At 35.1% G+C, this 22888-nt stretch overlaps 1 protein-coding gene and 1 pseudogene across 2 annotated transcripts; one reads left to right on the forward strand and one right to left on the reverse strand.

Moving 5' to 3' along the window:
- Nucleotides 1-1952: 1952 nt before the first annotated feature.
- On the forward strand, nt 1953-17599 carry LOC107520175 (nephrocan). 2 transcript variants are annotated; one of them, XM_016163626.2, is made up of 3 exons: nt 1953-2185; nt 7859-8760; nt 16532-17599. In XM_016163626.2, exons 1-3 carry the CDS (start codon nt 1997-1999, stop codon nt 16977-16979), a joined length of 1539 nt encoding a protein of 512 aa, XP_016019112.2. In that variant the 5' UTR covers nt 1953-1996; the 3' UTR covers nt 16980-17599. The 2 variants fall into 2 exon arrangements, with proteins under 2 accessions (XP_016019112.2, XP_016019116.2); XM_016163630.2 differs by lacking the exon at nt 1953-2185 and adding an exon at nt 6821-6912.
- Nucleotides 17600-19436: 1837 nt separating this feature from the next.
- On the reverse strand, nt 19437-19555 carry LOC118606855 (annotated as a pseudogene).
- Nucleotides 19556-22888: the final 3333 nt, after the last annotated feature.

The raw sequence follows: 22888 nt of genomic DNA on the forward strand, positions 1-22888 counted from the left end.
TTATACTTTCTCTGCAGTTTATATTGTCAACAAGGCTTTTCCTTCTCCCTGAACAACAACAACAACAAAAGTTGACTTCTCAACTTAACCCTGACTAAATAAGTGTGGTCTGGAGACCAGATGGATCTTTTATTCTTCCACACATTCTCAAACCTTTTGTAATTAAAGTTATTTATACTCATAATCCAACACTTAGAAAATAGTTAACCAAATTTAGACAATACTCTTGATGGCCTATTAAACATTTGAAGTTATATTTATGGAGACTATGAAATAATAGGGGAAAATAAAATAGTGAATAATGAAGAATATAAAGTTACATGAGTCTATTTACAACCTGATAAAACTATTCACAGTCTAAAATAGTAGTATATTAGAGATAATGCCAAAATTGCAGGTAAGCTATAGAAATACCATGGAAAAGAAGGAAGATGTAGTATACACTAATTTCAAGGCTTAATCAAAGAAACGAGAATCCTGTGGCCACCAACAGAGGATAGAAAATGGAACTCATTGCTATGCTGCATAACAGCAAAATTAGCATCATTGATGGCAGATGATAGGATTTTGTGGGGATTTTGTTTCAAGTAACTAGGAATTTACCTTTTCAGCAACATAGGAAAAGAAGTGTTCAATAACTCTTTGTTGTTTCAAAGCCTAGGCAGAGAAAATTAACTGGAAAAATGTTTGATTTGTTTTTTCCCCCTCCCTCCTCTTTTTTTCCAAATGTTTTTCGAGCATTGCTTTGCCATTTGAAAATTCTAAAAATTAAAAAAATAATTCTATTACTAGACAGAGAAATAAATAATAAGTTTGTTGAAAATCAGAATATTGACAGAAAAGAAATCTCTTATCACTCCTTGTCAGTGATAGTTAAAGAAAACAGAGGAAAAACAATCAGAAAAAAAGTTTAAAAAGTCTGTTGGGAAAAGCACACAGATATCCTTACTCTGGAAATAGAATAAATTGATTATTAGATTAAAGAAACTTTTGGCTTCAAAATGAATATTGTCACAGAGAGGTAAAGTTAAAAAGATCAGAGAGCTTTCCAATATTAGAAAGTGTTTCTTTAGAGCAGTCTGCTGCTGGGCCCGACCAGCATGGGGAAATTTAGGTGTTCCACTAGCAGGGAGAGAACTTCTGTATATAATCTTTTGCTTAAAATGCTTTTAAATCTCTCAAAAGGTATGGCCACGGCAAAACAAAAAGCCACAACAAAGGAGTGCCCAGGACAAGTGAAGTTTTCCCTCTCCAGTCAGGTTTCACAACCTACAAGTTCCTTTGAAGAAACTAGAGGCTTTTTTCTTCCATTATTACAAATAGATGAAGGTAATTGACCCATTTCGATATTTTATTGCCATTTGTGTCACCAATATTTTTGAATAACAAAAATATTTCCCAGATATGATATTTGGAAATCAAGTGGATCGAGTGAGAGTTGAATTGAAGAAGTTATCTGTAGCTCTAAATATCTCTCCATTGTACCCCACAGTTTCACCTAGCAATAAAACATTACTGCGACAGTAATAAATCTAAAATTTGCCTTTTTTCTCATACTAGTTAATGTGAGAAGAAAACACCTGCCTGTTGCAGTGCTGCAAAAATGGTTTTAATATAAGGTCACAGAAAATTCAAAGGTTTTATAGCCCCCTATAAAACAGCTCTTTGTCTTTTCCCACTAATTCCCTAGTGTCACATTTAACAAAACAAGGGAACTGCAGATAATAGAGGTGTTTGCAGATTAGCCTTTCAAGCCATAAATAACATAGGGTTTTGCTCACCTACAAATATTAAGGCAGCTTATCAATGTTTAAGCCCTTTCTTCTTTGTAATGGTTGCTAACATTTTAACCCAGGCAAATTGAGAGTTTTTTCTTTCTTGTCTTCTTACATCGACTGAGTACACATTCATAAGGTTCTATTATCAGATTTTGTGGTATAAAGAGTGAGACATCACTTAAACACTCGCCTGCTGCCTGAGAGGCCCATTTTGTAAGATGCATCTGCTTTATGCATTCCTTGTTTTGCTCTCTGTTAGTGATGGTTTCTATCCTACCTGTCCTGGAAGATGTAGCTGTGATTCTGTGCAGTCGGTGCAGTGTTACAGGCTAACGGAGGTACCGTCAGGTATTCCTTCCACCACCAAGAAGCTCTACATTAGCCACAGCAAAATTCAACACCTTCAGGTAACTATTCGTTCTACACACAAGTTGCTGCAATTTTGTTTTGTGTGGCAGAGTGAGGTGCGAGTGTGAAATTGTTAAACTTGATTTAAGTAATCAAAACTTAAAAAACGTTAAAACTTAAAATTCAAAAGTTGTCAAAACGTATGTTTGGGTCGTTGCACTAGCCACCATCTTACGCTGTTCTACTGAGAGGTTATATTGACTCTGGATTTTTATTTTTAGGAAAGCAGCCAAAACAAACAAACAAACAATACCCAGAATCTGTAATTAATGATACTTTATTTCAGTTTTTATTACATTTTTTTCCTAATTATGTCATTGTAAAGTAAAATAAATGGCTCTTAAAAAGAGTTTGAGAGCATATGGCCACTTTATGGCCCAGGATTAAGAAAAAGTACTTTTGTTTATGCTATAGAAGCAGATGATAGTTAGAACATTACAAGACTATCAAGATGAACAAATGAGAATTATTCATACAGACCTTACATCCAGCAAAGCATTAGTGTCTTTGTGGAAACATATAGAGGAAATACATGTTTTTGTTTTGCCATGTTGCTATAATTCTATGTGCTTTTAATTATGACTTTTATTTTTACGTTTACCTATTCAGAGGGCACTGAAAGAGTGCTACAGTTTTATCAGAGTTTAAAACAAGGAGCAACTTTTGTTATAAGCCTTTAGTATTTTGAAAGGGATCAAGAGACTAGGATTCTCACCTTAGTTTGCTCACTACCTAGAGAGAGAACCATCTGATGCAAGCAGTTAAATAAATCTCTGGGCCTCACTTGTTACCTTTATGAAATGAGAAGGCTGAATTAGACAGGCAATCCTCTAAATGCAAAGAATTGGATGGAGACAAGCTAATTTCCCCTCTAAATGGGAAATTCTATGGCTCTTTGATTCTGCCTTTACTGGTGGCTGCTTCTACCTTATAGATCCAAATCCTAAGATGAGGAAATGCCTCTCTGTGATCCAGGTGCACAGAGTCAGCAGTGAATTTACTTCCCCTTCAAATAAAGACACTACCCTCCTTTCTTTTGGTTTAAAAATTTTAATGTAGTTGCACATAAACATAGAAGGTTTGATATATGTGGCATGGTATTTATTTTGTGGCTTAATAAGCACAATTGCCTAGTCATCGTCTACTTACTTTCCTTTTCCAATCCAGTAGTGCCCAATACCAGGGAGCCAGTGTGACCGGGTCAGGTCTCAGCATTCAAGCAAGACACCTGGTTAAAGGGCAAGATGCTTAAATATTTGTTCTGAGGATTTCAGATGCTGAGAGCTAGAGGGTCAGCTAAGCCAGCTAATGATCCTACACTGCTGCCTGGCAGTCTGGCAACTAATAAGATGAAATTATACCTCTCATCAAATTCAGTTATTAAATCAGTCCATTTGTCATTGGTTTAGGTTCATTGAACAGCAATACTGCCACTCCCCTGACTTTGACCCAGTTAATTATCTCTTAGAAGAATAGTTTCCAGCAGAAAGGTTGGTGAAACACAGGATTGTTTTGTGAAGGAAATAAAAAGCTTTGAGCAGTAATACTTCTTCATTCCTCTTTTAAAAACCCTTAGGTTTTAAATGACCATATTTCTCTTGCATTTGGTGAATACAATGTATATTCTGTTTATTTGGTTCAAATTATAGAATGGGACGCCTATATTTAAAGAAAAAAATACTTTCCAATGGATCTTCAGAGGAATTGCAATAGAAATTTGTACATACATACATATATATCCATCTATGTAAATAAATATGTGCACATACATATCACACATATATATGCATGTATATACAAATACATATATACACACATGTAGATGTGTCTATATCATAATTTTAAATGTTTCTATTACTTGTTTATATAATTTAACTGTGTTTGGAACTGTGAATGCTGTGTTTGAGACTGGGGATAAAAGATGAAAAGTTCACTCTTCCTGCCATCAAGAAAGGAGAGACTTATCCATTATATCTGTGAAAATTTCTACTTTTTTAAAGGTGCATGCCATTGGGCTGTAAAACTCTCTATTCTTTTGTCTGTCTTATACTGTGCACCTGTTCCCTTCCCTCCTGGCTCTAGTCTTCCTCTTGATCCTAAACCTTGCATTTTTGGGGTGCCTCCAGTGTCCAATATCCAAATTTAATACTTCCTTGAACTCATAAAAAAAAGTATCTATTTACATTTCTGCTTTGCCATAGCCATCTACTGTCTTGGTTACACCATAATCCCCTTTATGCCTGAAACTTCTCCACTTAAAATCTTGAATTCCCATACCCTCTCTCTGCTCTTCATCTCCTTTCCTTTCAGCTGTCCTACTCTACATTTATCTTTCTATCTCATGGAGACTTCTAACCCTAGAACTACCCATATTCTCTCAGATAATCAGTGTATTTTTTATCTGTCTTCTTTTTCTACCCCTTCCCTTTATGCATCCCACAACGAATTATCTCAACGACCTATCCAGCAAAGCCTCAGTCTTAAATTAGGGTAACTATTTGCTTTCGTTTGTCCTATATCTGAACATATGGGTGCTACTGGAGAGGACCACAACCTCTTTATACGTATATGTTTATATATACACATATGTTTGGAAACATCACGCGTTTGTAGAATCACCACAAATCCAAGATCTCCAACCTCATCTGGGTCTTCAGTGTCACCCATCTATCTTCCCAGTTCTTTGTTAGGTGCTCCCTATATTCCCTCAACATATTCCGAACCTTCAATACTGCTTTGGATTGCCTTGTCAATCCCTGCCCTCCTTATTCTCACCAAATGGCTGGCTTCCCATTTTATTGACAAATCATGACAAAATGAAGGCCATTAGTCTTAATCTTCCTCAATTGCTGCTGACTGTGTACTAGCTTGTCTCCATCTAATTCTTCGAACACTTTCAGAGAGGAAGAGATGTCCCTCTTCTAGTCAAGGCAGCCTCCCTTCTGTGCCCTTGATTCCATCGTTCTCACCTGAATTTTGCTTCATTATTCTTCCCGCTCCCATATCTTCAGTTGCTCTTTCTTTACTAGCTCCCTGTACTAGTGGAAAAATATGCTTCTTTCATTACAATAAAAAATAAAAATCTTCTAATTCTGTGCCTCTTGCTACTGTCTTTATTTGCAAAACTGTCAAAGGGTGATCTGTGCTTACTGTCTCCACTTCTTATCTTCTGTTTATGTAATTCACCGCCGTCTGGTTTCTGCCTACTTCACACAGCTAAAACTGTTCTCTCTCAGACACTGGCTCACTCCTACTTCTTGAAATCCCTACTTTCTTGCCTTCCATGCCACCACCCTTTTATGTTCTCATGATTCCTCCTTGATATTTCTTTTCTGCCCTTTTTTATAAGTTTCTTTTCCTCCACTGTCCTTTCATGTCTGGCTTTTCCAGGGAGTCTCAATCCTCAGCCATCTCTTTTCTTACTATGTACACTCTCCTTAGGTGACTTCACTCTATGTAAGTGATGATGGCTCCCATAACTGAGTTTCTATCATAGCTTTCCCCCATGTTTCAGACTTATCCAGCTGCTTAACAGACCCTTCCACTCCCACCATCTCTTTCTCTCAACCCAGGAAAGATGTGTGGCCTTCTAATGCTTGGAGCAGGGCCTGCCTGAAATTGAAACTAGAAACAAAATCTTTATGGGGAAGCCAACAGGAGTTGCCCTTCTGCTTTTCTTTATTTTACTTGCCTTGCTTTAAAAAAACAAACAAACAAACAAACAAAAAAACTTTTCATATTTTATTGTAACTTTGACATACATATTGGACTCTCTAAACTCTAAAACTGTGAAAGCAGAAATTATACTTAGCTAAGCTTTCTATGCCTAATTGTTAACACCAAGCCATACATACCTTGCTTTTTAAGCAACATTGAAAAAACTGCCTGCAGCCCCAAGGCTAGCTCTAGAGCAAAAGCATCTCTTTCTACATCTCTCCAGCACAGTCCTGATTAGGCCAGAGAAACTATGGGTCTGGCAGTATTTTTTCCTTTTATCAGCTCTCCAAACTTAATTGAAAAGTTGAAAGTCAATAGATGTCTTACTCGCTGTTTGTACCACCATAACACTATATTCTTCAGTTAAATGAATGTTATAGTGGTAAGGTGAAATATGTATGTGTCAGGGTAAGATAAACCTGGATTGCTGGCTAGATATACTTGCTAGCTAAATATACTTGAACAGCTTATTTTGCCTTCCTGAGCCTTAGTTCCCCTCTATGAAAAGGGAATAATCATACTTACTACACAGAGCTTTGTAAACATATAGTAAATACTGAAAGGTAGCCATTTAAATTAATAATGGTCAAAAGTAATCCACATTGACTCTGACAAAAAGAAAAAGGTTCTCTATGCTTAATAAGAGAAAACAACTGTTCATTGGATTCAGTTAATATGTACTATATATACTATTTAGCAAGTCCATATACTTTACAAATAGAAATCAAGATAAATTGACTAATTGAAGCTCTGACACCACACTTTGTCTACTCCCCAAATAAATTGTGCGTTCAGATCTGTGTCATCTCTGAGACTTGCCACATAGTCAGCATTCTTTTAGGGTTTGTGGTCACACAGATAGAAGTGGAATTATTAGTAACACCAAGTTCTTCTTTTGGGCAATCAACAGTCCAAGAGGTGAAGATCTATGTCTGGAGTCACTTCTGACTTTATATGAAAGAAAAGCTTAGAAAAGGGCACTTCAGAATGGAGAGTGGATGAAAGAACAGTGAGTCTTGTATAGGTCATTTAACTTTTGGGGGGGAAGGGGGCCTGAAATTCTTCATCTCTTAAACAGAAGACTTAGACTAGATAATCTCTAAAATCTCTGCTTTTCTAAAAACACTATAACTTGTGTCCAGATCTGTAGTCTATTTGAAAACATTAGTTGTAGAACAAATGCAATAGAAAATGCATTAGCAAATGGTGAGCTGAGAAAGAAAGGTCTTTGGATTCCAATAGAGCTTGTTGAAATTCTCAGCCTTTTCCCTTACTAGTTTCCTCTTCTAAAAGTCAATGTTGGTAATAGCAAACTTGAAGGGTTATTAGGAGAATTAATGCTAACATATTAAAAAAAGCATTTCACACTTGTAGCTATTCAAAAAATGCAAGAAAAAAATTTCTCTGATAGGTCCTTCCTAGTGATAGTGGTATTTAGAACTTTTAAAAGTTTTACTTTAATGCTTTAAAACATTTTAAAGTAATTTATCATTTTATAAAATCCAAATAATGAAAAATATAGTGAAAATCCCTTGTAATCTTACACCCTAGTGTTAGCAACTGTTAATAAGTTTGGTAAACGATTTCCAGATTGTTTCAATTTGGGGGTTATAAGATGATGCAACAAAGAACATCCTATCTCATAAATCATTGTGCAATTTATAAGTACTTTGGCCAGAAGTAAACTTGTTGGGTCAGAGAATATGTAGCAAAAGTTGGCCAATATTGCATGTCTAAAAACAGTGTGTGAAAGTGCATAAAATATTTTTGATATCTTACACTGTTAGTAATCATAAATAAAAACAGCCAGAACCCGAGTTTTCATCCTTTTACAAGAGATAATGTAAAATAAATCCTGAAGGGAAATCTGAAGTATCATTAGTATTGAATTATAGTACATATGTTTTTTTTTTAAACCATAATCATCTTTTTTTTTTTTTTTTTTTTTTTTGTAGCTATCTAACTTCACCCAAATGTTGGCTCTAGAAGATTTTATTCTTCTGGCCAGTGGAACTGAGTCAGTAGAAAACGATACTTTCAAATCTCTGAGTACTTTAAAGACCTTGGAACTCTGGAAAAATAAGCTCAGACGAGTCCCCAGTGCTCTGCCAACCAGTCTTGAAGTGTTAAAACTAAATGACAATTTAATATATGTCCTACACAGATCCGATTTTGAAGGATTGAAGAAATTAAAAACCCTTGAACTTAAAAACAACCTCCTCTCTTCTCTTTCTCCCGGCATGCTCTCCTTCCTTGCCAGTTTGCAAAGCTTGATGTTGGATGGCAATAATATCGAGTCTGTAGCTGGACCACTGGCACTTCCCCAACTGAAATTTATGAGCATGGAGAATAATAAACTACATCTTATACCAGCTAGCTTCTTTACTTCTCTTCAGTCTTTGCAATTTCTCAGTTTTAGTGGTAACTTTCTGACTAGAATTCCTATTAATCTGCCCAAATCCTTGCTCTCTTTAAAGATGGAGAGAAACCAGCTCAAAGTGGTAAGGTTTCGAGATATGAAACACTTGGAGAACCTTTCCCATCTTTACCTGTCAGAAAACTCACTCACTTCCATCGATGGGGCACAGCTCCTTGCCAATTTAACCACTCTTGAGTTGTCCCAAAACCAGCTTCAAATGTTGCCCCTCAGATTACCAGTAAGGCTACAGAAGCTTGATATTAGCAATAATCTGATTCAGAGAGTTACAGTGCAAGACTTCCAGGACCTCCGAGATTTGAAACATTTGTTTCTGGACAACAACACCGTCAGCTTGTTCGAAGCTGGAGCCCTGCAGAAGTGTTCTCAGCTTTCCAACCTGGCCCTGGAACAGAACCTGCTGTTGTCTATACCTCTTAGGTAAGTGAGCGTTACCATTTACGGTTACAACTATAAAAGTTCCCCAGAGATTGGGGCAATTAGCACATTATACAAGCAAGAATGCAAGTCAGAGCAAATATAAATGATCTGATTGAAGCTATCCAAGGGTTTAGAAGTAGAAGTTTTAAACAAAAGTTTGGACTTTCCAGCCCTCAGACTGAAGCCTGTACTAACTTAATTTATCTTGCCTGTGGGACAAGACACCCACACATGAGGTCTATATTTGAAAATATGAAGTGCTGCTTTGGGGAAATATGCTAACAAACATGACATGCAGCTATTACTTGTAGAAAGTATGTTTGGGTTTCTAAGTATATGTATGGCCTGGATTTAACTCAGAGGCAAGACCAGGCATGTGCTTAGCCACCAGCAAAACAAGGATATAAGGGAAAAAATGAAGGGGAAATAGTAAGATATTTATATTATAAAAAACATTGAAATAGTTATGGGAAAAAAATTAAAACTTTACAATTTAATATTATACATTTTTTATTTTGAATTACTTATTTGAGTGCCTCACATTCTTCTCAGTGCTGTGATCTTTAAAGGACTTAACCCGGCTCTGCTTATTTCTCTGTGTCTGTGAGTATGAACCCATTTGTGTTGGCCTTTCCTTCTGGTTTTGGTTGTCTCTTTGGTTCTCTCTCTCACACACATATACCCTCATACTGTGACACTTTATTTCATAACCTATAATGCATATGTTTACATTAATTGACCCTATTTAAGCTTTATTCTATTTTCTACATTTTAAAGTAGACAAAAAAAAAAAACCCACATAGAATACAGCACTGTTTTTCTCTTTTAGAAGCTATTATGTTGTTTATTACACGTGCCTAGTGGATTATTTTCCCTTTTAGCACTTTATAGAAAAAAAGGCTTCTTGCCCTGCCTATTTTCATTATCAAATTTCTCAGAATATACCAGCTTCTGGCCTCTGTAGAATCCTATAGCACTCTATTTACTTATTTTTACTGTTAGTTGCAATAATTTTTCTTACCGATGGAAAAAAAAAATTATCTAGTATGATAACTATACTACCCAATATAAAACATGAAAAAGTTATTTTTCCAACTGAAATCCATATTTTAAAATATGTATTGAGGGTGATTTGAAAGCAATCAATTTATTTTAATGCATAGCATGTGCACACAATTTAATTCAACAAGTATGTTTTGAGTATTAACTATATGCTAAGTACTTTGCCAGGTGCTGTGTAATAAAAAAGAGGAAACTTTTTATTCTGTGTAGTTTAAATTCTAGCATGGAAAGAGTGACAATTGCATAATGTATAAGTACAGTACAGTATATTTAGATGGTGCTAGGTGTTAGAGTTAATGACAACAAAGGACATGATTACTTGGTTTAGGACTGTAGAGAGTAGGAGTGGCTGGTTGTAATTTTAAATAAGATGAGCATAGTAACCCCCATGAAAATGTAAGCTTTGAGCAAAGACTGCAAGGAGGTGAGGGATTTAGCTGTGCAGCTATTTGAGGGAAAAATGTCCTAGATGGAACAGCCAATACAAAGGCCCTAAGGCAAGAAGATGCCTACTGAGTTTCAAAATTTTAATACTTGTTATTTAAATAAGTTCTCTAAGGTTCAAGCTATTTTGCTACTACATGCCTATACTCCAAAAAAAAAAAAAAAATTCATGTATGAAATAAAAACTCATAAAACAGGCTAGGGAGTGACTGTATGACATAAAGATTCCCAGTAAGCTCTGACAGCCCTGGGCAAAGTTGTGCACTCAGTAGACTTTTCTATTCAGGCTTTTAGACAACATTTGGATAAGCAATCTTGCTAAGTTTAATGAGTAAAAAATAGCTTAATTATTTACTTTTGCCAGCATATTTGTGTTTTAATAAGTGACTAGAGAAAGCACAGTGCTTTTACCCAATGGAGTGTATAATGGAATTGTAAGCCTGAGTGAGCTATTACTTTCACATCTTATTTCACATTGGAATTATCAGGAAAACTCTAAAAATCATACTCATGCCCAGACCTCCCTTCAAACCAATTAAATGAGGTACCAAAGTTGGGGCCCAAGCATCAGTAGTTTTAAACAGTTGCCCAGATGAATTTCATGTCATCCACAGTTGAGAACTAGTGAACAAGGACAATGGGGCAAGTAACATGAGATGGAAATAGGCTTTTCCTATGAGGGTTAAATTAAGCAACGTAATTGCTCTGTCAAAGAACCTGGCCAGCTAGGAGAGCAAAATTCTTGTAGAGAGTGATTTTTAAATTCCTCATTACTACCTGCCCCCCCACCCCCCCCACACACTCCCTGCCTTTTTTAAAAAATTGGAAACTTAGAAAAGTTTCTCTGTGGTTTTTGTCCCATAAATAATTAAAAACAATAATATTCGAATTTTAAAACTTTTATGAGCTGTAGACAATACATTCTTTTTTCTTTCTATTTGAATGCTTCTTATTCATACACAAGCTTACATTTTAAAATTTTGTTTTCTATGAATAAACTGTAAACTCATGCAACCTACCTCTGTCACACACTATTTCCACAGATCCCTTCTTTCACCTACCATCTTCCATTTTGTATTTCACCAAGGATAACAATATGTGGTTTTAGGTACACATATGTTAAAATATCTACTATATTTGCCTCACTATGCTAATTGAGGTAGAAAACAATACCTAACATTTAAGCGCTAAGATCAGCAGTGAATTTATATATATTCGTTGATCCTCACAGTAATCCTGTGAAAATAGATGCGTTGTTTTACCTATTATTTTACAGATTAGGATATTACTGTTAAGAGCTATCAAGAAGCTTGCTCAAAATCACATCGTCAATAAATTGTGGAGTCAGGATTAAACACAGTCCAATACCATAGTGAGGAATTGTTACCACTGCATGGTCACCGCTTCTGAGATTAACAACACGCTATACTGCTTAGAACTTAGAACGCCTTACTGTTGCTGCTTCATGTTTCACAAATCTGCAGCTCAGTGAACAAATATGTTACATCATCTCTTCTTTAACCACTCTTTGGATAATTCTAATTCAGAAAAACTTTCTACAACCTGATGCAGTCCACTCAGCATTTTATCTTATTTATACTCAAGCGCCATCTACTGGCAAATTAGTCTTAAAAGCAACAACTACCTAACGGCATATATAGCATTTTTAGAAACGTTTGTCTTAAAATCAGGGCTACTTTTTAATAGAAATCAGATTTATAAAGACAAGTTATACCTAAGCAATAAATGACTGCCAGAAAGTCACAAACCAGGATAATTAATGTTTTTTTCTTCCAGTGTCATTGTGGTTATGACATCCATAGAAATGAGAGAGAGAAAAAAGTATTCCTAAAGAATAGGTACAATATTTGGCTGCTCAGCCTAGAACTAAATAATTGTATTTGTTTAAAAGAAAACTTGGCTTGCTCATTTTCATTAGCTAATATTTATTATGTGACTTCTGTGTACTGAGAACTTTCAGAAGCTTTAGGAAGCTAACCACATACTGGAAAATAGAGTGGTCAAAGTTAGACCTTAAGTCTAATGAGTAGGGACTTTTTGAGTCTTTGGATAACTCTATCATATCTTTTCCCAGTTTTGTTCTCTTGTACTCTCAATGGGAACAGAGCCTTGCCTACTGCTACACAGTCTATTAATAATTAATGTGTCCTCTTTCCTTGGGGAAAAAAAGCTATACATAAGAGATTTTCTGTATACCTTTTAGAGATGTACCTTACAGAAGCTGGTGTGTGCACAAAATTACATTGTCCTGGGGATTAACCTCAAACTGAATTTAATTATCAAACTGTCAAAACGTATGAAGTAATTTTCCCTGGTAAATTAATCTATTTTGTTAGGTAAATCTTATTCCAACAAAGGAGAAAGCACTTATATAAGTAAATGTAATATATAGTTTAGAATATAAATAGAAATATATGTAATATAACAATATAACATTAAATAAATAAATATATAAATATAAATGTAAAAGAAAAACTCAAAGTTAAAATTTAGGCTAAATGCCAATAACCTATAAGGTTAACCTTTTAGAATAAAATTCATATACTAATACTATAACAAGCAAAAGTAATATTGTCATAAAATATAGTTAAATTTATTTGCTTTGTTCTTTAACGTGGCAATCCTATGACTGAGTACGCCACAGTAATTTTTACTGAATATTGAAAAGCACGAACATACATCCACTGTGTTCACACTGTTATGAAGATAGTATTCAGATGGCATTCTGACAGCCTTTTTAAGGGCCTTTTTTGTCTATAAAACTTTCCAACTTCTCGTACTTCATTAAAAAAATAACACTCAATCTAACGTCGTTGTATAGTAGAAAATGTGGGGCACTCACAATTATGATTCTTTTTTATTTTTTTATTAATGGTCATAAGCATGGCATTTTTCAAATTGCTATTCACAGTTTTAAAACCATTTTTCCTCCTGAATATGAAGCAATACCTGTTCAAGGCTGAAAACTTAGTGTGCTGGAAAATAAAAAAGTCACCCATAATTGCTTGACCAGAATCTATGTTTAAACATTTTTGTTTTTACATGTTTTGGATCATTAAATTTTGTGTTCTATTTTTCTATGTAACATTATATAAGTGGAATCAAATTTGGCTAGTGAGAGCTCCTTTAAGCTGGTTCTTATGTTGATAAGACATGACTCTGTTGTCTATTTTTAAAAATTGTGGTAAAATACATATGCTATAAAATTTACCATCTTAACCATTTTTAAGTGTACAGATGAATATTGCTAAGTATCTTCACATTGTGGTGCAATCCATCTCCAGAACTTTTTCAACTTGAAAAACTGAAATTCTATGCCTATTAAACAATAACTCCTCATTTCCCCTCCCTCCAGGCCCTGGCAACCACCATTCTACCTTCCGACTTTCTATTTCTATGAATCTGACTACTCTAGATATCTTGCATAAGTGGAATCATATGGTCATCTTCTCGTGACAGGCTTTTTCTACTTAGCGTAATGTCCTCAAGGTTTAATTTGTAGCACACATCAGAATTTACTTTTTAAAGCTGGATAATATTCCATTATGTATACATATCTCATTTTGCTTATCTAGTCATCTGTCAATGGACATTTGGGTTCTTTCTACATTTTAGCTATTGTGAATTCAATATGGATGTATAATGTGGGTGCATAAATATCTTTTTAAGGCCCGGCTTTCAATTCTTTTGAGTATATGCCCACAAATGGAATAGCTAGATCATATGGTAATTCTATTTATAATTTTTTGGAGACCCACAATACATATGGCAAAACATCATGTTTTCCATAGCAACTGCACCATTTTATGTCCCCACCAACAGTATTCAAGAGTTCTAATTTCTCTACATTTTTGCTAATACTTCTTTTTTTTTAATTGATAATAAGTATAATGATGGGTGTTCCATTAATCTTTAAACATTTATTGCATTCTGGCTTAGAAGTTCTAGCTTTCCTCACCTCAGACATGGAATCAGCCATTTCTATAAGAAACTCTGGTTCTTTTAAGTGGAGATTGGAATTTTGAAACTAAGATCTGTGTGCATGGTGTGCTTAAGCTACTGAGGCAAGGTTGCTACTAGGATGTAATATTGCTTCTATTATAATATTGCTTCTAGATCCTTTCAGCATATAGAGCTAGAAAATGTATTTGCAAAATTATGAATTCACATGCATATTTGCAGTTCATATTTAACATTAGAGATGGTTTTTCTTTTATTTCATATTCGTACTTTTTTATCTTACAATGAAAATCTTGGTTTGTAATAACAATATATTTACTTATTTGTTTTTGTCTTACTGTATTTATTAAGGAGTTTCTAAATTTCATTACTAATATTAATATTAACAATAAACCTACTGAGAGAAATTTCTTTGCAGGTTCTTTTGTCCTTAGACTCTAAGATGTTCAGTCAGAATACTTTTTCTTTTCTCTGTATGTTTATGTTACCAACATAAACATTTGATTAATTAATTAGACTTATTTGATTCTGCTTGTGTTCAATTTTAGGATTCGATTTTGTTTTCCTTTGTGTGTGTGTGTGTGTGTGTGTGTGTGTGTGTGTGTTTGTGATGAACATGTAAAACGTTAATGTGATTCAAAAGTTAAAACTATATGGCACTAAGCACTCCCTATAAGTAACTTTTCTTATTCACTACTGGTTTATCTTCCCCCCCCACCCAAATAAGCAAATATGTGTATATATATTCTTATTTCCTTCTTTCTTGCACAAAAATTAGTATATGCTGTTCTGCTTCTTATTTTTATTTCCTTTAACAATACTTACTGGAAACTATTTTATGATAGTTCATAGAGACCAGCTCCTTTCTTTTTTAAAGATGGATAACAGTTCTTTAGTGATGTACTGGTTGTTTCCAATATTTTGCTATTTTATATAATACCATAATGAATGCTACATACAATGTTTTATATTTCTAGAATCACTTCTTCAGAGTATATAGCTAGAAGTAAGATTGCTGGGTCAAAGGGTAAAAGCACATGCTATTTTCTTAGGCTTTGCTGAATTCTCCTCCATAGGGATTGTGCCAGTTTAGATTCCCACCAAGCTATGTATGAGAATGCCTCTTTCTTCACAGCTTTGCCCACAGAATGTACATTAAAGATTAGAATTTTTACCAGTCTGTTAGGTGAGAAATGGCATGGTTTTATTTTTCATTTTTCTCTTCCGAGTATGGTTGAAGACTTAAGGGTGTTGCTTTTCTGTTTATAGGGACTTCCATTCATGCTTTTTATCCATTTTTTCAGTCTTATTTTAAAATGTTTCTTTTTCAACTTTTAAGAGACTTTTAGGTAGTGGGGAGATTAGCTCTTTGTCTGGGATACAAGTTGCAAATATTTCCCTTAGTTTATCATTTGTCTTTTGACTTTGCATGTCTTTTTCTATACACAATTTCTTTTAAAATTATTTTTAATGTAGTTGATTTATCAATCTTTTATAGCTTCTGGATTTTAAATCATAGAAAAACTCTTGCAGAATTAATATTTTAAAAATTATTTGAAAACATGATTTTTATGATCACATAATAGTCCATTGTCTCTTAATTTCCATATTTGTGGACATTCGTCATTTTTTTTGCTGTTATAAATATGATCAAATATATGACAAAACATATTTGTGAATAAATCTCTATTTATTTCTCCTATTATCTCCTAGATCAATATGATACATGTTCTCAAATCACTTCCAAAGTGGTACCAATTTACACTCCCAGCAACAGTTTACATTCTTACCTCTCTACACCCTCAGCAGCAATGAGCTTTAAAATTTGTAACCAAAGCAATGTAACCAAAACAATGTTCTAATTTGATACATAAAAATATTGCATCTTTTCATTTGCCTTTTATATTCATTAAGAACATTTTTTCATATTTTTACTTCTATAAATTGTTGATTCATGGCCTTTGTCAATGAAAATAATAGCAACAGTACTTTCTTATCAATTTATTTATTGATCTTATTTGATAAGAAAGATATTAAAACATTAAAGAGTTTTATGACTAGGAACCAGAAAATACAGGTTAGAAAATAAGGCTTAGGAGGAAGGGTTAAAGACCTATAGATAAGAATGAGGTTTACACTTTTAATTACTTTTCAAAATAAAGTTTGCTTTTTAGGTTCAGAAGGGACAGGATGACAGCAAAGGTGGGTGCTGCTCTGAGTTGCTTTGCAGTCGTGGAATAACGGTCATGAACTTCTCTCACATCCTCTTTCCACACTTTTGCAGGCTCCCCAGGACCTTAGCGAGGCTGGACTTGAAAGGCAATGCCATCCGGGACATTGCTGAGAGGGAGCTCAAGGATCTAAAGCAGCTTCAGGTTCTAAACCTCAGGAACAACAAGATCTCTGCCCTGGACCTCAAAGCCTTGGAGGGGCTGCCTCGCCTCAGGCTCCTGTATCTTGATGGGAATCCTTGGAATTGCACCTGCAGTCTCCTAAGAGCAAGGGAGGTCCTGAAGGCCAAGGGGACAGATGTGAGGGGAGGACAGTGTGCAGCGCCAGCTGAAAGACAAGGGGAGAGCTGGATGTCCTCCAAGAAGATTATGAGGCAATGCGAGCATCACTTACGTCTGACCGAGAAAAGCAAAGAGACCAAAAAGAAAACAAAACCCGAAGAGCACTCCAGCATGAGAGCCAACATAGATGACGATTATTATGACTATGAAATCGATTAAGTGTGAACTTTGTTTATGGCTTAGAAAAAGGTTTTGTTTCTTTTAATTTTTTAAAATAGACTTCATTTTTTAGAGCAGTTTTAGGTTCACAGCAAAACTGAGAAGAAGGTCCAGAGATACATCCCCTGCTCCCAGTCATGTGTAGCCTCCCCCATTACAAACGCCCCACCAGAGCGGCACAGTTATTACACTCAGTGAACCTGCCTTGACATATCATAATTACCTCAAGTCCACAGTTTAAATTAGGGTTCACTCTTGGTGGTGTACATTCTATGGGTTTCCGCAAATGTATAACATGTATCTACCATTATAGTATCATGTAAATTAGTTTCATTGCCCTAAAAATTATCTGTGGTTCAGAAAAAAAGTTTTCTTAACGTTTAGTCTTTTACGCAGAAATATGCTATACATTTAGATATACAAAAGACTCTTTTTTGTTAGTTTTTCCTTTTTTTTTTTAAGAATGAAATGAGGTTAAGATAAGTCGAAGGGGGAGGGAAGGAAAGTAGAAAGGAGCAATGGTAAGAAGATGTAAGATTCCTTCCATGTTAATAGTAATTTGCGTTTTTCACTGTAACCTAGACAAATGACAATGTCAAATAAAATCACCTTCTGGCTAACTCCCTGCAAATAGAGTAGCTCATTTTATCAGATTAAAAATGATGATTTTTGTATATGAAGCTGATACAGGTATGTGGGTATGTAAACCTACACTACAGGCTTTTGGCTGCAAGCAATAAAAACTGACTCTGACTTAAGCAAAAATAATTTATTGGAAAGACAGGGAATAGATCACAGAATCAAAGGAAAACCTGAAGAACCTGGAAAGGACAGGGCTCAGAAGTACTCCATGGCCCCAGGCAGTAAGGACATAATGAAGAGAGACTCTCAGCTTTTCCAGGGTTCTCTCTACAGAATGAAGCACTCCTGCTACTCCAAGTGTTAGCTTCCCTCTTCACAAGGTTCATATCCTCAGGTGGAGAGGCTAAATGGCCTCGCTGGAGTCACATGTTTGTCCTTGGCTAAGGGACAGTAGGTCTTGTTTGACAGTCTTACCAAAACCAAAAGGAAACCAGAAAGGAAAATGTAAATTTGCACTTTAAATATGTCCCTACAAAGGCCTTCTTGAAAAGAATTGTGCTTTGAGATCTATTCAGTTTTCCCTGACTTGACCACAATCTTCACACTGCCTTCTTTTTGGTTAACTGCATGCATTTGAGAGTCACCTGTCTGGGGACAGAGGTGTGACTGTAGAATATCTTATTTTCTCTCTATAGATCTACTTGTGAATGTAGCCCGCTTGCAAATAAAAATAAAACCCCATCCAAATTAGTTCCTTTTCTAATTAGTAAGATTTATCTATTGCAGTATTTTACAAATTTTTCCATCAAAATACCCCAATGGCAGAGACTAAACAGTACAGATGGAGTGGCTGGGCCAAGATGCCCATCAAAAGTCAAAACTTTCTCCAGAGCTTCAAGTTTTAACTTAAACTTTCATGCAAATTTTGCACTACTTGCTTTATGTTCATATTATCTTCATGAAATTGACACTCCTTGTAGAAGAGCCCTATTTGTTTTGTGGTTTCTAGTACTCCCTGGCACAGTGACAGGCATCCCAAGTCCATAAAGTGCAGACGTTAGGGAACTCTGACATGATTTTGTGGTTGTATAGGGCTTCAACTCTTTTTTTAGTGTGTTAGACCTACAGTTTTCTCTAAGAAAGACCAATGATATTTGACATTTAATAATTTATATTCACTGGATATTAATAATCAGAATACCCAGGCTATGAAGATTTTGAGAAAGAATCTAGTCTTTGACAGCTGAGGGAGCTCAAGCTCAGAGGAGTGAAGTAACTGTCAGTTCACACACAGAGGAAATGGTAGAACTAGAACGTGCCAATCTGCCTTTCTCTCCAAATGGAGACATTGCTTTATACCAGGGCGTCAATCTTGTGGCAAATGTAAGTGGCGCCCCCTAGGCGCCACTTACAGTGGCCAGCATGTGCCCATACTCAAGGCCCTCTCTTCCCTCACTGGGTCCCCCCAACAATTTAAATCATCCCTGCTTAGACCTGCCAAGTGTCAGAACTGGTCAGTCATACCCCTCCTACTGGCTGCTCCCTTACATGCAAATCCTGGTGAAGCCTTTAGAGTTCACCCTGTAGGGGCTTGATCATTCTTCAACGAAAGACTAGTTTCCCCCTAAGCCTTGAAGAAGAGAGTGAGAATTTCATTCCAGTTTGGAACCCTAGAAGGAATAACTGAAACAAATGACCTGAAAAGAAAGCACTGGTACTCTGCTTTCTGGTATACACACACGGTCACACGGGAACATACTGCTTCTGTTGCAGCCGATATTTTTATTTTTTATTTTTTATTTCTTAGGCCAGGCAACCCATGGCTGACCTCACAGATTGCAAGGACCTTGTCAGATTACAATCACTTATTTTTTAATTCTACAACACCTGGTCTTCCTTGGTGGTTTCCCATCCAAGTACTATCCAGGCCCAACCCTGTTTAGCTTCCGAGATCAGATGGAATCGGGCTTGTTCAGGGTGGCATGGCTGTAGATGGAGCTGATATTTTCATCCAGAAGCATTCTTAGTTTCTACACAGAATTGCTCAGAATTTAAAACTTTAAAGAATTTTTCCTCACAGACTATATAAATTTTTATTACGCAATATATGCAATAGCAGGAAGATATAGACTCGTCTTCTTTTGATGTGTTGGCTTTCTGCTAATGCCTTTGCAAAGGGACTCACAAGTCTTCTCAAATCTCTGCTTGGTTGCACGTGTGAGCCTCCTCCCTTACTTCAGGAGGGAGGAGGTTCATGGATGTCCTGGTTTCAGAAGGCAAAGATGTCTTCAAGGCCGATGCCCAAAAAACTCCTTCCTCTGAAGAAGTCCCCTTTTTCTATAGTTGTTTACTATATCCCTTCATCAAATAATGGTCTGGTGTTTAGACCTGATTTCCTTATTATAAAACAGCTTTGGAAGGGGGAAGGGGGCCTGTTGACATTTAGCTCTTTCATGTGTTTTGTGTATTGGCTGTGTAGATTTCACCAGCCCTGGAAAACTAGATAATAATCATTTTTTTTAAAGCTCTACTATGCCAGACATCACGGCTGTTTTGTCACTCATCATTTGGTTAATTAGATATTTTGCTCTTAGCTAAATTTGCTTAAATAAATATGGACACAAATGAAATAACTACCAGTTATTTCAATCAGAAACTCAATGTTTTTTCATTATATAATTGTGTAGTAAACATTAAAACTTGGATTCTTGCCAGCTTATCAGTCTGAAACCTCAAGAAATGGTAGAAGTGCCCAAACATTTTATGAGAATAAACTTCATGGAACTGGTATCATACCACTAATAATAGTAGATCATCTTAAAATTTTGATTCAAGAACATCACCAGCACTATGTCTGAGCTCTGGGACTGCCTTTATTCTGCATGGTATTTGCTTCTGACAAATACCATGGGAAGAGCTACTCTGATGCATTTACCTATCTTTTTCTCTCAAAGCAAGATGTTGTTCTATTATTCTCTATAGGCTTTCATAAAACACTATCTCTAGGAATCCAATACACAGGATTTGATTTAATAGCCATTACTCAACTTTCAAAACAGTCACAGAAAATTGCCTTTATTCTTATCTCAATCTAACTTGGTTTCAGAAAAATACTTAGTATATAGTCACTCCTTCCCACCTATTCTCTACTGACAACCCAAATCCCTACAGCCCTTACTTAACCCTCCAGTGTTAGGTCATTGTTATTCAGGCTTAGGGTACTCACTTCTACTTTTGGATTTATCATCTACTTAAAAAAAGAAAATCAAAAATGCACTGGAAATAATGCTGTCTGAATAGACAAAAAAAATTCATGTATTTTATGAAAAGTAGCTCATGATAATTGTTCACTTGGAAATGTAATGAAATTCCCAAATAAGATACCTGTGTTAAAGGTTATGTATATTTTTAATTGTAATTGATCTCAACAGATTATTTTTTACAAAGATTACTTCCTCTAAATGGTGTATAAACTCATTAGCAATATTTGTAGATACCTGTTTCAAAACAGTCATCAGCATTTATCCTCAGTATTTACAACTTTGCCAGATGATGGGTGAAAAACCATCTCATTGTTTTGATTTCCACTTTCCTGCTAGTGAGGTTGAGCATTTAAATATATTTGCAAGCCTTTGCATTTCCTCTTCTGTTTACATCCGTTAATATACTACATTCTCTGTCTTTTCTAAAAATTAATTTATACGATTTCTTTGTATAGTAGGTATATTATATCTATTTTTTCAGTTATGTTACTAATATTTTCTCCCTGACCATGCTTTTTCTTTTGACTTGGTTTATGTCTTTTGCGTTATAGTCAAATTAGTCAATATTTTAAATATAAAGTACACATTATATACATGTATATGTGTATCTACACTGATATCTTTTTTACTGTGTATATGTGTGTATTTATATATGTGTATATATGCAAAAAGTAGAGTGTATATATAAGATATATCTGTGTCTATGGATGATCTATCTACCTATCTATCTATCTATATCTTAGTAACCTATGTTTTGGTATTCTGTTACTCAGAAGTTATCTGTGTAACTCATATTGATTAATTAACCAGATTTAATATTATTTCCGATATTAACTTTAATTGTTAAAGTTAACTAAGGATCTTGGAAATTCTATTTAAAATGACACTACCGAATATAATTAATGTTCACATAAAAAGTTCATCAGAATTTACATAGTTCTACAGTTTTGAACTTATAACTTTACATTTATCCTAATTTTAAACATTATGTAAGAATAATCTTAATCTGATTAATAATCCAGTACAAGAATTTCATAAATTTCAGATTAATTAGTTTCTGTATAAGAAGACAAATCCAGGGAATGAACTAACAGATTTATTAAAAACCCAAACTGTCAAACAAGTATCATTTACCCAATGATTTTGGATTCTTGTCTTAAAATGCTTACGACTTAGCAGTTTCTATGAGAAAGTGATCTGTTTTTCCTTAAAAAGCTAGTACATAGTTCAGTTCTTTTACTTTCTGGGAATTATAGGAATATTAGACTTATATAAGTCTATATTTAGCCTCTATAAACCTATCAGAATAAATCTTTATTTAAGAAATTTTGTAATAATCAAAGTCAGGTGTTGGCCAACTCTTATATAAATGATGAAACAGTATGTTTTAGACTTTGTGGGCCTTGTGATCTCTGTCGCAACTACTCATCTCTGCCACAGATAATACATAAATTAATAAATAAATGTAGCTATGATCCAATAAAATTTAAACGAATTGGTTGCAGGCTCCTGGTTAGTAATCCAGCATATAAGGAGCTTGGAAGTTGTCAATCCACCACAAAAACAAGTAAAAACCTGGATAAACTGAAAAATCGACAACTCTTCTTAGTTCCATAAAAGAAGTGAGGTCACAAGGCAAACTTCTACTCCCCAAATTAAGATACACAGGAGAATATAGAGAATTACAACTTACTGGAACAGAAACCTCCATGGGAACTAGTGCTGTGAAGGAAAACCTGAACCATAATTCATGAATGGCTGGAGGCTCAGAGTGGACAATTCTGAGAATTAAAAATCTGAAGGGCCCAGCACAGGAGAGAGAGCCAATTTACGTGAGTTTTACCTTTAGGAACTGAACCAGGCTCTCAAGTGAATACTGGAGAAAAATCGCCTCATGCTTCTACTAATGGGAGGGGAAATGAACCATTTTTATATATGCCAGAGCTTTCTGTTCTTCTTAACAAGCCCTTCCTTCAAAAGGAACTATTTTACTGGAGCCTAAATTACTGGAATTTTATCAGAGCCTAACCAATGTAGGGGAAGGAAAATACTCAACTCCAGCCC

Source organism: Rousettus aegyptiacus, unplaced genomic scaffold, assembly GCF_014176215.1.
Source record: "Rousettus aegyptiacus isolate mRouAeg1 unplaced genomic scaffold, mRouAeg1.p scaffold_m13_p_1, whole genome shotgun sequence".
NCBI classification, from domain to species: domain Eukaryota; kingdom Metazoa; phylum Chordata; class Mammalia; order Chiroptera; family Pteropodidae; genus Rousettus; species Rousettus aegyptiacus.

Coding starts and splice junctions, on each gene's coding strand:
- LOC107520175 (XM_016163626.2), top strand. CDS start 1,997: ATGCATCTGCTTTATGCATTCCTTGTTTTGCTCTCTGTTAGTGATGGT. Junction 2,186..7,858: donor GCAAAATTCAACACCTTCAG/GTAACTATTCGT, acceptor TTTTTTTTGTAG/CTATCTAACTTCACCCAAAT. Junction 8,761..16,531: donor CTGTTGTCTATACCTCTTAG/GTAAGTGAGCGT, acceptor ACACTTTTGCAG/GCTCCCCAGGACCTTAGCGA.